General features: G+C 36.6%; 1 protein-coding gene across 5 annotated transcripts in view; it reads right to left on the bottom strand.

Annotated features, from left to right (window-relative positions):
• The window catches only part of anks1ab (ankyrin repeat and sterile alpha motif domain containing 1Ab), a 37,246-nt gene that overhangs the window by 11,899 nt on the left and 8,040 nt on the right, over positions 1 to 17,307 (bottom strand). For all 5 annotated transcript variants that reach the window (XM_087800259.1, XM_087800260.1, XM_087800261.1 and 2 more), the window contains 7 exons: positions 14,625 to 14,723; positions 12,776 to 12,922; positions 8,110 to 8,217; positions 2,999 to 3,169; positions 1,616 to 1,741; positions 1,471 to 1,542; positions 47 to 130 (listed from right to left, as the gene is read on the bottom strand). In XM_087800259.1, coding sequence (XP_087656385.1) covers positions 47 to 130; positions 1,471 to 1,542; positions 1,616 to 1,741; positions 2,999 to 3,169; positions 8,110 to 8,217; positions 12,776 to 12,922; positions 14,625 to 14,723 — 807 coding nt within the window. The remainder of the gene's footprint in view (positions 1 to 46; positions 131 to 1,470; positions 1,543 to 1,615; positions 1,742 to 2,998; positions 3,170 to 8,109; positions 8,218 to 12,775; positions 12,923 to 14,624; positions 14,724 to 17,307) is intronic.

The following is a 17,307-nucleotide window of genomic DNA, read 5'->3' as shown; positions in this document are numbered from 1 at the left end:
GGAATTGTTGGGAATGGACGGATCGATCGCCAGCGACCGCCATTACCTTTGTGGCTGCATCGATGAACTTGACACCTCGGTAGGTGATGGAGAGAATAACAACCGGACCTTTTCTGGAGTCCTTGGATTTCTGTAGCAAATGAGGCCGACGATTAGGAGATGGTTTAACATAATTGTGCAGCAGGGAAGTGATGCAACGCTCGTGTCTGTTCTCGTCCGCAGTGATAATAGAACCGTGTTGTTATTGTCGCCAATGACATGAATGTGTTCATAGACATTTCTCCTCGAATAAGATAAAGAGCGAACTTTAGTAGTTCAATAAAAACATGTTTGATGATGTAAAAAGTCCTAAATGATGATTACTTTTACTTAAAGACTAGTTTAATTAGTAACCATTCTTCCTGCAACACAAAATTTACCGTTTTAGTCACTTGTGGGAAGTAAAGTATCCATAAAAATCATTATTTAATCATTTTAAGTGGCCTCTTGCATGAGAAAAGTGGAAGGGGAGATTCTGGAACTTCGGAACTTTCTTAACGGTTGAATGGAGCTAAACAACAGTTCTTCTAAAACAACTTTCTTAATAATATAATATAGTATAATAATCTTAATAATATCTCCATAGAGTGATGTTTGCGGAAGCCAGACTAAAACTAGAATTCCTTAAACAGGATGTAAACGTCCAAACGTTTTATAAAATATATTTCATTTATTCTTGGTGGATTCTAACTCAGACGTTGCCACCACTAATCGCTCAACTAGGACCCGGGCAAACGCTGGTGTCTGCTGTCTCACAAGCCTCAGCTCTGAAAGTAGGTCAGTTTTCCCGGGGGTGGGTCAGTGTAGAGTCCAAATGTTAAATCGGTCCAGCCAGCTTGTAGCCCCATTATCTAACCAGGAATTGCCGTGACTTGGCATAGAAGTTTGGATTTTTTTTCATTTGAACGCCACTAATTCGTCACATTGTCCACTCCCATGATTCACAGCAAATGTTTGTTGAACAAAAACTGTCTACATTGACTCTACATGAAAATGAATAACTTGTCATGTTTGGTGTGAACACACTTTTACTGGACATTTTCTTTTACATATCTCTATCTCGATAGTTTTGTCTTTCTAGTTTCCAGATTAGTTGATGACATTTTGGAGGATAAAAAACATCCTGGAGAATTGAAATTTTCAATTTCTGAAGGCCACATAAAATGATTGTGCATTAAAAAAGTTTTTTGCTATAAACGAGCAACTGATATAAGATCCCATGATGTTTGGGATCAAACAGGAAGTGGAAAAGAAGCCTGAGAGAAGAAGGGATGACAGGAGGTATTCACGGTCATCCATTTGGGGGTAATGGAGTGAAATCGGGGGAGGTGAAGAAGAAAGTGTGGGCAGGGTGGAGTAGCATCTAGAGTGAAAGATAAGCTTGATAGGACAGCAGTGGACACCAGGAAAAAAGTACTTTGGTATACTTGCCCTAATTTTAGCACAGGCATCTTGTGTGGACTCGATCCCTCGCAGATCCCTGATGATCATGGATCCTAGATACTGGCGGGGAACAGCAACCACATCGTCGATCAATGCCGACTCACGGCGGAGATGTGCGACGAAGGATACTCACCGTGGCTTCGTACCCGCAGGAGTCCAGGATGAGCTTCTCGGGCTGGTGATGCCAGGCCGACACCGTGGCGTAGGTGGCCGATTGGCTCGGAGGCCGGAGGTTCAAACGTGAGTCTTTGTGTCGGTCCTGGAGGATCGGTTACAAAGATTCAGGAAGATGAATGACTTTTTCTCTACTTCTTATCTTGATGTGTTGTCCCTCGTCTGAGTTGGCTTTTCTCTCCAACTTCTACACAAGACTTCACGGGTGTTTAAGTAAGCTGTTCGGGGGTCTCGGCCAAAAGAAAAGCGCTGTGATGGGAAAGGCTGATGTATTTAATCACAAGTCTTTAGAAGCATCCGGGTGGGGAGTCTGCTGAGTCAGCAATCTGCAATCTGATCTTATAAATATTCACCGTTTGGCACAGGTCAATCTGGGTTAGCCATTTCATAAATCAACAGTCAAATACGTTCGCTGGATGTCACGGAGTGTTAAGGAGACTGATAAATATTCCTTTTGCTTATGACAGTCGGGGTTGCTGGTGTACATCCATCAACGCTCTGATGTTTTCTTTATATTTTCCTGATACTAAATATGTGAGCAGTTTCCCCCAAAGTAATTCTAAATGTTACGAACATCACATATAGATAAGGTGGCAGGAATATTTTGAAGGATTTGTCGCTCTCTGTTGAGAGACAGCTGTAGGGTTGTATTGCATTTGAGGAAAGCATGGTTGCTTGGAAGAATGCTTGAGTGAAATGATGCTTCATGAAGCTTCATGTTTTTGAGAGGCCAACATAATTTATTCAACATGTTTGTCCTAGAACTACGATTAAAAAGATTATGAATTAAAATAATAAACCATAAACCACCTCTATGTCAACTTGAGAAATCTGATGTTTTCTTACATTTTTAACAATCTCAATAAAGTAAAACATTATATGAAAAACAAGCTTCAATTATAGGATAAAAATACTGGTTGTAAAAACACAATTTGGGTATAAAAGAGCTGCTTGGTGGATGTCTACCCCCCCACAGTGCTTTACTAGTGAAATGCCAACACCCGTGTACAAGCCAAAAGAAATACTTGTCCAAACAATAATAAGAAATTGTGAAACTATCAAAGACACTTCACATAGTTGCTGATTGCTCCTTTATTTTGAAAGACTTGATTCCAGTCTCTGCTTTATAATCTTTGGCACCGACCTGGAATTATTTTTAAACTTAAATCAAAATGGAGATACAGTATCACTGATACCTCATCAACTGTTTCATGACGCCTCATCGACCCATCACTAGTTATTACTAGTTACATTATCTTCAGTTTTCAACACTACAACAATCTCGACGACGGACCCGTCACAGTGAACACTCAAACAAACACCAACCAAAAACCGTACTTACTACAGAGCGCGGCCTCTCGCAGAAGGATCGCAAAGACACACTACAGTCCTGATCGGCACCTCTTCTTCTCCGGTCCGACTCAGTCAGCGGAAGCAGCATATCCATGGAGCGACTGGTGTACGGGTCCAGCTGACTGAGCGGGGATGTGTTCTGGGACAGGAGGTCGTGGAACTGGCATGGAAGAGATGCTAGCGTCAGTGTTGAAGACAGCAGTCACTTCACGCTTTTATACTTCTAGCGATCCCTATTATCGGATGAATGGTTGTTTCGTAAGAACAAAACCTTTTAGTACATAAAATCTAAGGCTAATTGTGGTAACCAGGGCTCGTGAAATGAACACATTCAAATTTTAAAGCAGCTCTATGCGACTTGAAGTCGAGCAACGCCAGTGGACTAAAGTGGTAGTGTTTAGTCCGATGGTAGACCACATTTCCCATGAGCACTCGCTAAACGTCAAAAAAGTTGCCATGTCCCGGTTTGCAGCAGTTACAGCAGAATTTTCTGTTTCCAGACTTCCATTGTCTGTATGAAGGATGGATACCGATGAGGTAATGAATCAGATTGTGGATAATGAACTATGATATGTTTATGATGGCTTTGTAAATAACATAACTTCAACTTTGTTCTTGTACCGTAATACACCCCCCAAAAAAATCACACAAAACACCTCAAGTCACGGTATATGAGTCATTCAACTAGTTTTAAGTTGATGTGTCATCATGTCATAAAGTTTATGTGTCATAAAGTTATTTTAGTACAAAAATATTAAGGTACCCAAAAATACCCAGCAGCAGCAACACTCAGCTGTCACTGACAACGCGTTCAGGGGCCAACATAATATAGGACATCTTCAACTTCACCGTGAAACAGCTCTATATCGGTATAAAAACTAATCATCAGAATAATGTACATTTTCTAACACTTATGTTCTGCCGGTGAGACATCAGTGTGAGAGATTAGTTAAGTTTGTTTAAGTTAAGTTTGGTTAAGTTTTGACTTTATTGACTGGATGCATTTAGACTTTATTTATTGAGTTTATTAGGATGATTATGATCAAAGATCTTTTTGTTATGTTTTCACTTTTATTTTGTTCCCTCCCTTCCTGTTTCTCCAACAGTCAAGTCATGGCACACAGGTAGACCTCATGAGTAATCAAGACCCCTACTTCAGTCCTGACCTGTGTGCCCGTTCAAAGGTTTTCCTGCATGGGTTTGTAGTTGTTTTTTTCTCTCCTCTTTGCCCCCGAGTGCTGTAGTTTGTTGTTGTTCAGTAGTGACACCGATTTTATGACCTAGAATATAGACAAGTCGTATTTTTGTCATTACTGTATCTGTATCTTGTTTTTAAACCCCTTGCTTCTGTGGCACTTTTCATTATTTCTTATAATATAAAATACACTACAAATGAAATGTATTCTTTTATATTTTTTTATTTCTTATATAGTCAGTAAAAAATGTAAAAGGTGTATCATTATTGTGAATATGTTAGTGAATGTTTTATGAATGACGATTCTTGTGGACTGGGATTTTTATTTAAAAAAAGGAGGTTTTTCAGAGTTTTAAAATCAAATCGGTTTCTCTTTTTTTAAAATAATTTCTTGCATTGTGGAAAATAAACGCTCACATGGAAAAGATGCCTCAGCTTTGAGGAGGTGGATTTATTTAAATAAGACAATTCTGTCAAAGAAATTCAACATTTATAATAATAAATTACAATATAATAATAAATTATGATTCACTTTAAAATGAGTTTTGAATTAAAATTGATCAAACATAAACTTTGAGAGGAACGGAGAAATGCCTTATTTTCCGATTCAAGATAAAAATGGTTGCTCTATAATTCTCCTATAGAAACGCAATTGATCTGCGATCCTTTTGGCGGACGCACCCGTTGACAGATGCGTTACCTTATAAACACAGTTTGGCGCATCAATTTCAGTTCGATACAGTCCGGGTATTGATCACATGACTTTCTTAAAGCGATATGCGCACCGATATCGGGTGTTGCTTTCTGAGCTTGACGCATCGGTGTTGCCGAACCCATCACTGTGTGTGTGTTTTGACCTCCTTGTTTATTTTTCTGTTTCCACGTTTTTTCATTTGTTTCCTGTTTTATTTCCTGGTGCAGTGGACGTTTGGTTTTTTTTGGACTTTTAGAGATTTTGGACTCTAGTTTTCTTTGTTTAGTTTGGTTGTATTGTTTTGGACTCTTTATTCATTAAATGTTTTGTTTGTGTATATTGTATGTGTCGTCTGCCGGTTACTCTCACCTGCACTTGCTTCGGCCTATTTTAGATCATGACACTTGACTTTTTCCAAGAACTTCTGCGTTTTTGCTCTAGGGTCACCCGTGTCAGGAGGCGTCTAATCTTTAATTTGGTTTAAACAACTTCATTTTGGTGCTTTAAGGCATTTTAGATTTGAGAATGCATAATGGGGTTGAGAGGCAAGCAGTCCTGCTAACATTCTTCAGAAAACTTAAAGGAATAGTTTGACCAAAATTCAACTTAAACTCATTTTGAGGGTTTTTAAGTGCATCATTTTAGACAAATATGAAGACGAAGACAACTGATCTCCAGGCGCTACGTTAAAATGAACAAACATTTTTGTCTAAAACTCAACTCAACTCTAAAAAAGAACATAACTCAATAAATAATCTCAACCTTTAGTCGACATGAGGGTGAGTAGAAAATGAGTGACTTGTTGGTGAACTATCACTTTAAAGCGGTGTCCAAACAAATGAGTCCCCATTCGATAACCTGAGAACCGAAGAGATGTGAACAGGTGCATCATACCATGACTTTCTCTACTGGAATTAAAAATATATTATACCTCTTCAACCATTTCAAAAAACATCTTCACGGACAAAACATTTCCACTATTAATGAATTGGCAGCTTCACTTTATACCGTTTTCATTTGGCTGATGAGATCTTGTCATAAGAATCCATGTCTAACATTTTATTTTGACGCTTGAAAATGTGCTGTATTCTATATTCTTTTGTCGAATAATTAGGTTTATAACGTAGACCGTGGTCCACAAGAAAACGTAAGAAACACGGTCTGACTTAAGACATTTTTGTACCAGACCTGAACGAGCAATCTGGGCGAAAACTCACTCGATTTTTGAGTCAATCATCAGTTATATAGTCCTTTAAAGAGTTAATGTTGCTGATGTAAATACAAGTGTGTGTATATGCCTAATGGTTCCAAACAGCCTCAGTAAGCAGCTGGCTGTAAACAAAACTAGATTTGGAGCGTTATTGCCATAATAAAGATGAAACGACTCAGTGATTCTCAGTTATTCAGACATGTTGTATGAGAAGATCATTGCAGGAGATCTGCTTCGGGCTCTCCCTCCGGAAGAACAATGGCCTCTGAGTAGCAGCTGGTGCTTCTTTAATTGTGCACAGCTGCCCTGAGTTCGAGTCGACTCGCACACAACGCTGAGCAACGTGTGCGGCTCATTAAAATGGACACCAGGTAGATTTTATTCTCAAACTGCTGAGATATGTTATTTTTATTTTTTTCCCGCTGGAAAAGTCAAGTAGATACTAATAATACGAAGATCTTTGGTTTTGTCGCCTTCGTCAAATCACGTCCCTTTTGATTGACAGGCGGTGAATTAACGATTGACAATCTCTGACCCTCAACTGACGACGGGATTAGTCGCTCCGCAGATTCGTCCGAAGCAAAATAAGACGACGCCGAGCGCCTCACGGTTTTAAGTCGACCGCAGACCGCTGAGTCGAGTAAAATCGTCGAGCGGAAGATTGTCTCCCGTCACTCAAACATTTCTGAGCACAAAAGAAAAACATGTTTTTTTCTAAACCTAAGGTCAAATCAAGAGTTTCAATAGACCAAAAACAAAAGAGGGACTTGACAGAAGAAAAACATCTAAAACCACAAATAAAAATTGCCCTAACCAAAAAAAAGGGGAAAAAATCAATAAAATGTAATATATTATTAAAAAAAAAAATTGGTTCAATCAATCAATAAAAGTTATTTTAATAAAAAGAAAAACGGTTTAAATAAGTATTGAAACACTTTTTTATATAAACCGTATATATATTCTATTGTTTTGATGGAAAATATTGTAAAAGATTTGCCAACTTTGGCCTTTAATGAAAGATAAAAACAGCCCATAACGTGCGATAAAGAGCTGCTGGAAACGTATGCAAAGCATGATGGGTAAAAAAAAGTTCTTCTATAAGATAAGGCGAGCGTAAACTTCTCTGTTGTGTCACGGCTGGTTCACTGATAGTATAAAAAGCCGGGAGTCAATTATTAATTTGACCGTGTTGTAATGGAGGATCATTCATTTTAAATGAGTCAGGGATAGAAGGAAGTCAAAGGCGTTAAATAAGGACACGTAGAATATGCTTCTGTGGTCAATAAATATAAACTGTTGCAGACGACTTTGGATTTATTTTTGGAAACAAGCTGCTTGGTGAAGGTCTGCGCTTTTTATTTACCTTATATTTACAGCCTTTAGATTTTTGTCTTTAAAATATACAAAGATTTACGGGACTGTATACTTCAGAACGAGTTAGCGGTGTCGTCGACAAGCAATGCTAGCAAGTACAGACTTAAAATAACACATTATGAAATGATTTATTTAATTAACTTTAGACCTTGGCTCCTGCAAGGTTTTGAGTGATGTCTGTCACCAGTTTAAAGTAAGAGTGTCTTTGTAATAACTATAACAGGTAAGTGTTACAGGGATGGTATGTAAAAAAGAAAGGACATTTTTAATGTTTTTTTTAAACTTGTAGTGCGGTATCACAATTTATCAATTATATTAAATATATAATTTACCAATAGAATCGAAAATGTGGATTTTAAATATGTGTTTTTTCATATTTTATGTTGTAACTCTACGTGGAAGTTTCCAGACATGGACAATTTGTTACAAATGACTTGCAAACATTGAGACTCTTAACATTTTTAATCCTTTAAATCCATTATTTCTTCTCCACAAACTAAAGATTTTGATCAAACACGACCTAAATAGTCAAACTAGAGAATCTGACGGCTGTTTTGTGTGACTCGAGATGCAGTGCCCTTTGTGGATGTTCGCTTTGTCGTGGGGTCAACTTGACCCGATGCTCACCAGAATGGGGGACAAGCGGCGAGACTTGCTCGGCGCCTCCTCGTACGGTCTCTCCGCCAACGAGGCGATGATCCTCTTCCTGTGTCCCAGAGCGGTGATCTTAATAACCTGCGGAAGGAAAAAAAAAAAATCCAAATCGAGGGAAGGTCTTCGTGTAAACAAACAGCCTCGACGAGGCTAAGCCAATAGAAACGGTTCTTAAATACACTGTCACAGAGTTGGCCGCCCAACCCACACCCCACCCATCCCGTGGCCTTGATCCACAGGCAAACAGAAATGAATCTCTTCAATAATTCAGCCTCAATCTGTTTTGCCGAAAGCTGAAGGTACAGCAGCGTCTGGGGATGCTCCATAATTCAAAGTCTGTCTTTGTGTGCCCATTGTTTTTAAAAGGAAAATTTTGTTGGGGACACGAGTCGGTAATTAAATCGCATTTTAAATACATCGACGGCGTCGGTTTGAAATCCTCCGAGGACGCTCGTCTTTATCCCCGACAAGTCTCATTATCTTAATATTGTATCTTTTGCGTAATTGGCCATTAAAATTCAAGCCTGTCCGGTAGAAATGGACGTCCATGACTGACGTCTGCTTCCGTTTCTGAACCGTCTTTGTCTGACGTCTTTAATTATTTACCGGACGAGGTAGAAGACGCGACACTTCTGTGGTGGTTTATTATTCGCCGCGAGAGACCATCGGAGGGAACGTGACGGCATTATTCTTATTAGTTCTCGTGCTCAGTGAAGGTGATGGTCACCCATGTTCCTCTACTTCATCTCAGCAGCTGACACCATCTCTGCTGCCCAACGTCTTTCTCCTCAGATAAAAAACTGCATCTATAGATTCTCCTCATGCGAGCCTCGCTGCAGTAACTCATGGCAATAACCATCGAAAATTAGATCATCTCAGGTCTCATAAAACGGGGGGAAAAAAGTTTTTCTTTTCATTAAAAAAGTGTTTCAAATAATTCCCCAAAATTGACGTCTCTGAAGAAGGACAAAAATGTCGCAAGCTGTAGTTTGGAACGTGAATGTGACAATGTCAGACATTTTGAAAATGTGATTTTCTGAAGTCTAAAAGAATTGGAAAAAATGTACAACTCTCAAAATGAAACGATAGAAAATGCTGCAAAACATGGGGTGAAAACGAAATGTTTCCATCGAAAAAGCTTTCAAAAAATGCAAAAAAAATGTTGTTAAGGTCTCGTGGACCATGTGGAAACAGAAATGTTACGGGGATTTTGAAAATGTGATTAACTTTGTGATTAAATGTTAATACATTTTTTTAATGTGATTTAAATATTGGGAAAATACTACGAGATAATACTACATAACATAATAATAACTTAAAAAAATGGATGAAAAAAGAAAACCCTGCAAAAACAGGTCAGGTCCCTGATGTTAATGTATATTAACCATGTAATGTTGAGGACATTTTTAATCTTTTATTAATTTTTGATAAAACATTTTTGATAAAAAGCATAAAAATGCTCAACACTGAGACAGGGGAAACAAAAAGATGCTGAACTTGTTGGATGAAACCTGATAATACTAATAAATGTTACAGAAGTGTTGAAAATGTGACTTTCTATAGTTTTAAAATTTGAAAAAAAAAATGGCCCAAAAACCAACATCTCTAAAAATGAGGAAGAAATTGGATCATGTGAACATAAAGAAATATTAACAAATTTTCTACAGTGTGACTTCATCACGTCTCAAAAATCTGAAGAAAGACAAATTCAACCAAAATTGGCCGAGCATCGCGGGAACGCAAATACATATTATGGACATTTTGAAATGTGATTTCCTGAAGTTTCAATAATGGAAAAATTAAACTAACAATGTAAAAATTGTTTAAATCCCTTGGGACCATGTAAACACAAAACATGTTAAAGACATTTCTAAAATGTGATTTTCTCTTGTGTCAAAAAAAAAAATGTTTTAACAGAAAAGGTTGAAAAATTAATTTTCTCCCCCAAATAACAGTTTAGGTCTAGGAGGAACACGTGAACAGGAAGAAATGTCACTGAAATGTAAAAATTTTGTGTTTCTCAAGTCTCAAAATCTTGAAGAAACTCAATATAAAAAGTAAAAAAAAAGCCTTTTTTTTGGAGAAAAAAAAATCCACAATACCAAACTTTAGTTCCCTAGTGAGCCATGTAAACATAGGTAAATGTTGCCAAAAAATTTGTTATACATTTAAAAATGATGTTTTATCAAGTCTCGGATATTTTTTCAAACAAAAAAAGTTTTTAAAAAATGGTGCGAGATTCCACAAAACCCGGAAGAATTGGCAAACGTAACATTGGGTCTACTTGTCTTACTAACATTGAGATGTCTGTGGTACAGACTTTTTCTTTCCCTGCACCTGCCTTTCTTCGTGACCTTCACCACTTAACTGATCAATCACCTCTGATTGTCGAGACAGACGCCGTTAACTTCTCAACATGATTCATAAACATTTAATCAACCCTTCTATTTTTAGATAATCGTTGTTTGCAATGATATTTCATGCATCATCGAGCTCATGAAGTCTATTCACAGCCTGAGTTTATGTTATAAGATATTTCTGCTGGTGCTACTGTCAATGAAAAAAAATATTTTAATTGGGTTGAAGGAAAACATCAAAATAACAGTATTTGGTGTGTTTTTTTCACAGTACTGTATGGATATTCAACATTCAAGCAGCGTCTCGATGAAGAATGAGAATTATTTTATGTTTTGTAAGTATTTGTAAAACATAATAATTAGTTTTCTTTTCTTCACAATTAACAAGCAAATATAGATGCAAAATATCATAATATATCTTATCGTTGGCCCTGATTTTAAAGTCTGCTACAACTAAAGTTACACTTATTTAGATGAATATAATAAGAAAAATAGGAATATCTTATAAGAGATAAATTCAAGAGCTGATATCTAAACATTTTCCACGCTGTCCTTCTCATGAGCCAACATCCCAGTGCAGACAGAAACAGTGCTTTTGGGCATTCTACGTTTTATTTTTCTGTCTTTTATGCACATGACTCATACACGAGTCGATTGAATAAAAATAGTTTTTTGATGTTCATTCCTTATGAAGGGATATTTTTTCCCCTGAAATAATCTTCACACATAGACAGTAAGTCTTAACAATGTTAAGCTCTGTGATTCAAAATATACATGTTTTTATCCAAGATTTGGGGTCAGAATGCCATTTTTTTTAAATGTGTTATCCTGTTTAAAGTCTGAGAAAACACAGCTTTGATGACACAGACATTTCTATTCCAAAGTTTAAAATAAACAGTACAAATATCGGCAAATGAATCTGGATGACCAAACTCCGAATAGTTCTTCTTCGGGTGCCGACTTGACAGCAAATTTGTTCCCTTCTTCTTCAACTTTATTCTACTATAAAAAAAAATTCACATTTAACAATTATGCTAATTCCAAAGCCAAAAATATCCCAAAAATGTAGTTTAATATCTGCAAAGCCACTCCAATATCTACCGCTCAGCATCAGACTAGTCATTACAACATTCCCGTCATATCTTTCAATCCCTAGAACCAAACCAGTAAAACCTTCTCCGAGACATTTTAACGCAGAAATATCTCTGATTCATTCAAGGCAGTAAAAAGACAAATATTAAGAGTGTTACTGCTTATCTTATTAACTTTTATTTTCATTCTTATTTGTGGTTTATTTTGTAATGATTGACTTTTAAATGGAATATTTGATTTTGATTAGTTTTCCTGTCGCACTGTATATTTGGATAATAATGAAATATCTCATCCGTATATGTCTGATATTAGAAAAACTGGAGATTGAAAAGTTCGACACATGATCAACAGTTTATTTCAACTCTCAGCCGAGTAAAACGACCAGCCGAATGGTACTTTCTGTGAGTCATCTCGCCTGTATGGCTCAAGTTTCAAGAAAAGGTGTCAAGAAATTGCTGCAAGCTCTTTTAGAAACCAACTGTTCTGTTCCAATCTCCAGACACAATGCTATTAAGTGCGGACGATAATGTCAATTATAAGTGTTCCCTTTGAAGCTAGAAAAGCCTGAAGGCTTTTTTCATTTTTGGCTTGTCTTATCTGTTCAAAAACTAAAATTTCCCTCGAAATAATCGTTTACATGAACCTGCATATCTAAGGTAATGTTGCCAGGTTGATAGATTTCACTAAAACATTTGCCTTAGTGACAAAAAATAATTTATTGTGTCTTATTTTTAACTCTTTTGCACAATGCTGGTTGTGTTTTTAGTCACTTTTCGTTCTGTTGACCAGGTTATAAGATGGATCTGGCAACCCTCCATGCACTGCAACTCTACTCACATGGGTTTTGGAGAAGTTGCCAGTATTACATTTGTTTTTTTTTAATTCTCGTTGGTTCAACTTTAGAATAAAATATAATTTTTTGAGTCAGGCCTGAATGAACTAAAAAAGTAGGTGCACAAGGAACGTTTTTGTTCATCTATGAATATTTTAGGAGCAATAATTGTCAAATATCACAAACTAGCGACAGCTATTATCAAAATATTAAATCTACATCTACACTAAATCAAACCTATAGAAGCTTCCATCCCAGCAGGTTTAACTCAAATGTTCCCACAGATTTAAATATTTTTTACATAAATAGGTTTTAATAGGGGATTTAAAATAGAATGAAAGAAAAAAATGTTGCTTACATTGACAATCTCCAGCTCCCACAGGTTTTTCACACACTCCAGGGTACGATATCCACCAGCCAGGAAGTTGGGCAGGTACTCATGCAGGCCGAGGCCGTCCAGCCACGTGGCCAGAGATGTGCTGCCATCACAGCCCAGAGCTTTGACCTGCAGTTACACAACCATTAGACAAAAACTCTACAATACATGTAGTTGGTTTCACAAGAAATGTCTTAATAAAAATATCAATAATAAACATTTTATCCATACAAATATTGAGATGGTATTTTTATACATATAATATCATCTGCTTTATTGACAACGGAAAAAATGTTTGGAATTAAGTCACCCTGCCTAGACTAATTATTTGACTTGGTTATATTAAAAAAAAAAAATTCCATAAGAAAGATGATGATTGAAACATTTTCCTGGTTCTTTGTGGAGTGTTTTGGGACAGTCCAGGTAAAATATATTGATTTATTTTTTATTTTTTATAGAGGGTTTCACCTCTTATAATATTCTTGTGTGTGTGTTTTTTATTTGATTATGTGAATTATAGGTTTACGTGTCATGTTTTTGGTCCATGTTTTTTGGACCTGAATTCTTTCCCCCTGTTTATGTTGTTTTAAATTTTTAATTAATGACATTTTGAATTAAAGTTTCTTAACATCGATAAATCAAAAGAAATGAACTGCAGAACAATAGCTGCATCAGTTTTTAGAAAATGACCACTCATACCTTATGGAAGTATGAGAAAATACGGGTAATATATATTGCAATACTTTGGCCGCCCATACATAAAACCGATATTTCAATTTCTAATATTGATTATTATTAACTGTTCATGAGGCATCATCAGCTGTTTCATGAGGCATCATCAGCTGTTTCATGAGGCATCATCAACTGTATCATTAAACCGGATTTACTATATCATGACACCTCATGCACCGTCTCATGACACCTCATCAGCTGTTTCATGAAGCATCATCAACTGTTTCATAAAGCATCATCAACTGTTTCATAAAGCATCATAAACTGTTTCATGAGGCATCATAAACTGTTTCATGAGGCATCATCGACTGTTTCATAAAGCATCATTAACTGTTTCATGAGGCATCATCAACTGTATCATGAGGCATCATCAACTGTTTCATAAAGCATCATAAACTGTTTCATGAGGCATCATAAACTGTTTCATGAGGCATCATCAACTGTTTCATAAATCATCATAAACTGTTTCATTAACCATCATCAACTGTATCATGAGGCATCATCAACTGTATCATGAGGCATCATCAACTGTATCATGAGGCAAACATCAACACATAAAAAATAACATGTTCTAATAGTTTGGACTACATTTTTTGCTTAAATATTGAGATTAAATGTAATTAAACTGACTATAACAATAAATCCCAATATTATCCTATAATTACACTATAGTTTTGTGACCAGTATCGTGATGTGTATTGCCAATTCTGGCTGTTTGAGATCTTTAATTGGATTCTAGCTCATGTCCCTATAGCGAGGGATTTCTAAATTATCGTCCATGGAGGCAGATTGAATAATCCATGTAATGATTTCCGAGGCAGCAAATCACCGCGACGCCTCGAAGACAGCGTGATGTCGTCGGTGGGAAGACATCATTTATGAACACACGTCCTTCTCGGGACCACATATCAAAAGAGGGATTCATCGATTTCCAAACACTGTGATCCGATCACCTGCCAAAAAACGTACATCAACCTGAGATGTCTCATCACGCCGTCGCTCCTATTATTAGACGTCGCGGTTGAAGAATGACCTCTATTTTCGGAGGCCTAATCTGACACCCACGCAGCGCCGGGGTTGCGAGAGTGACGGTAATCACCTTAGGCAAGCCGCGTGCCGCGTGGAGAATCTTCTTTCGGTGTCCTGGGTCGGTGATCCCAACATCTCTCAAATCCTGGTCCTCCATCACGTTACTTCCCTGCGTGCGCAGAAACGCAAGAGAGACACACAAGTAAACACATTCACACACATACACACATGTGCGCACACACACACACACATGCCAACAAACAGAGACAGTATGCGTGACGACAGACAATGATACAGTCAAAGAAAAAACGTCTTAGTGCCTTAAAGAAAGAGACAGTTTTACATACAATAAAACACACGCTTTTGTGCTTCACTGCTGTTTTTCCTATTTACTATTTAAACAAAGCAACGGGAAACAAGTTTGGCACGAGAGCCGGCTGAGAAATTCACACACAAAAAAAGCTACTTGAATGCACTGACTTTGGCAGGCAAAAAATGCTGTTGTTTTTTTTAAACTGGCATCCATGCATGACCTTTTAACTGTTCAACTTCACGAGTAAAAGAAACACATCTTTATTTCTCAGAATGTTCTACCACAGAAAATATCCTGGTGTTCGTTGCAAGGATAGTGTTGTTCCGCCTTTTTGCCGTTTTCACCAAAGGCGCTATTATTACGAGCGCTATGCTAATAGACATACCGAACCACCAGAGCTAGCTACCTCTGGTGGTTCGGTATGTCTATTAGCATAGCACTCGTGTTAGAATCGCACTTCTTTCTTACACTAATTTTAATATTTTCTAACACTTTGTTGCCATTTATTATTCCACTCTGTATCTTTAAATAGGAAACACCATCACCATTTAATCGCGCGATATCTGGGAATTTTATGTTATACAAACTTTTCGTACGGAAGATTCCTGCAATCCTCGATACTAACCTAGTTTATGTGATTGCCTGTGTTTGTAAGGTTAGTTTGGTTTAGTTTAGTTTCCAAATTACTTACATTTTTTTTATTTTTTTCATATTTCCAGTTAATTTTCATGGTGTTCAACAGTGTATTCATTTTGAAAGACCACTACATGGCACTCTATGATTTATAATTTACTTATTCAATGAAACATGAGATCATTTTCTCACTGAGGTTGGTATCTAGTGGTCTTTTAAAAATGAAGAAACTGTATCATGATACGCCCACAGCTGTTTCATGAAGCCTCATCAACCCCTCAATGGTGATACATGTAATAAAAGCCTTGTTAGATTTTTAAAAGATAATATTCTACAACTCAATATATGATTCTAATAATGCTTAATTAAAAAAATATATATATTAAAGAATAAACCAGAATTGAAGAGGATGTTTCAGCTCAGTCTCTCTAACAGTACAAAAGTTGCATAACCCAGTTGTGTAAAGGGTGTGAAGAAATCGATACACTGATAGATTTACTTGTTTTTGTTCTCATGATACTGTACTGATATTCAACAGCAATATATCGATTTTCAATTTTGTATCATCATTGTTTTTTTTGGTTTCTAATAACATCTTGTTTTTATTATCATGGTTCTTGTATGGTTTATTTAATAAAGTGTGTCCTATGCTGCTATCCGGCAAAATCCGGCAAGCCGGTGATGACTGAGGATGAGAGCTGCTTTTAAAACAGATGTTTGGAAATATTTTGTCTTTCAGTTCTAATAATTCAACAAAAAGAGAGTGTGTCATTATACCTGATTTACTGTATCATGATACCTCATCAACTGTTTCACATGGCATCATAAACTGTTTCATGAGGCATTATCAACTGTATCATTATAACTAATTTACTGTATCATGAACCTCATTGACTGTTTCATGAAGAATCATCAACTGTATCATTATAACTGATTTACTGTATCATGATACCTCATCAACTGTTTCAGAAAGCACCATCAACTGTTTCATGAGGCATCATCAACTGTATCATTATAACTAATTTACTGTATCATGAACCTCATTGACTGTTTCATGAAGAATCATCAACTGTATCATTATAACTGATTTACTGTATCACGATACCTCATCAACTGTTTCAGAAAGCATCATCAATTCCTTCATGAGGCATCATCAACTTTATCATTATAACTGATTTACTGTATCATGAACCTCATCAACTGTTTCATGAGGCATCATCAACTGTATCATTATAACTGATTTACTGTATCATGAACCTCATTGACTGTTTCATGAAGAATCATCAACTGTATCATTATAACTGATTTACTGTATCACGATACCTCATCAACTGTTTCAGAAAGCATCATCAATTCCTTCATGAGGCATCATCAACTGTTTTATAAGGCATCATATACTGTTTAATGAAGCATCATCAACTGTATCATTATAACTGATTTACTGTATCATGAACCTCATCAACTGTTTCATGAGGCATTATCAACTGTATCATTATAACTGATTTACTGTATCATGAACCTCACTGACTGTTTCATGAAGAATCATCAACTGTATCATTATAACTGATTTACTGTATCATGAACCTCATTGACTGTTTCATGAAGAATCATCAACTGTATCATTATAACTGATTTACTGTATCATGATATGTCATCAAATGTTTTATAAGGCATCATATACTGTTTAATGAGGCATCATCAACTGTATCAGTATAACTGATTTACTGTATCATGAACCTCATCAACTGTTTCATGAAGAATCCTCAACTGTATCATTATAACTGATTTACTGTATCATGAACCTCAT

The sequence above is a fragment of the Callionymus lyra genome, chromosome 10 (assembly GCF_982586985.1).
Source record: "Callionymus lyra chromosome 10, fCalLyr1.hap1.1, whole genome shotgun sequence".
Classification (NCBI taxonomy): domain Eukaryota; kingdom Metazoa; phylum Chordata; class Actinopteri; order Syngnathiformes; family Callionymidae; genus Callionymus; species Callionymus lyra.
Note: the sequence above shows the minus strand (reverse complement) of the source record. Positions and strands in the feature narration are given on the sequence as shown.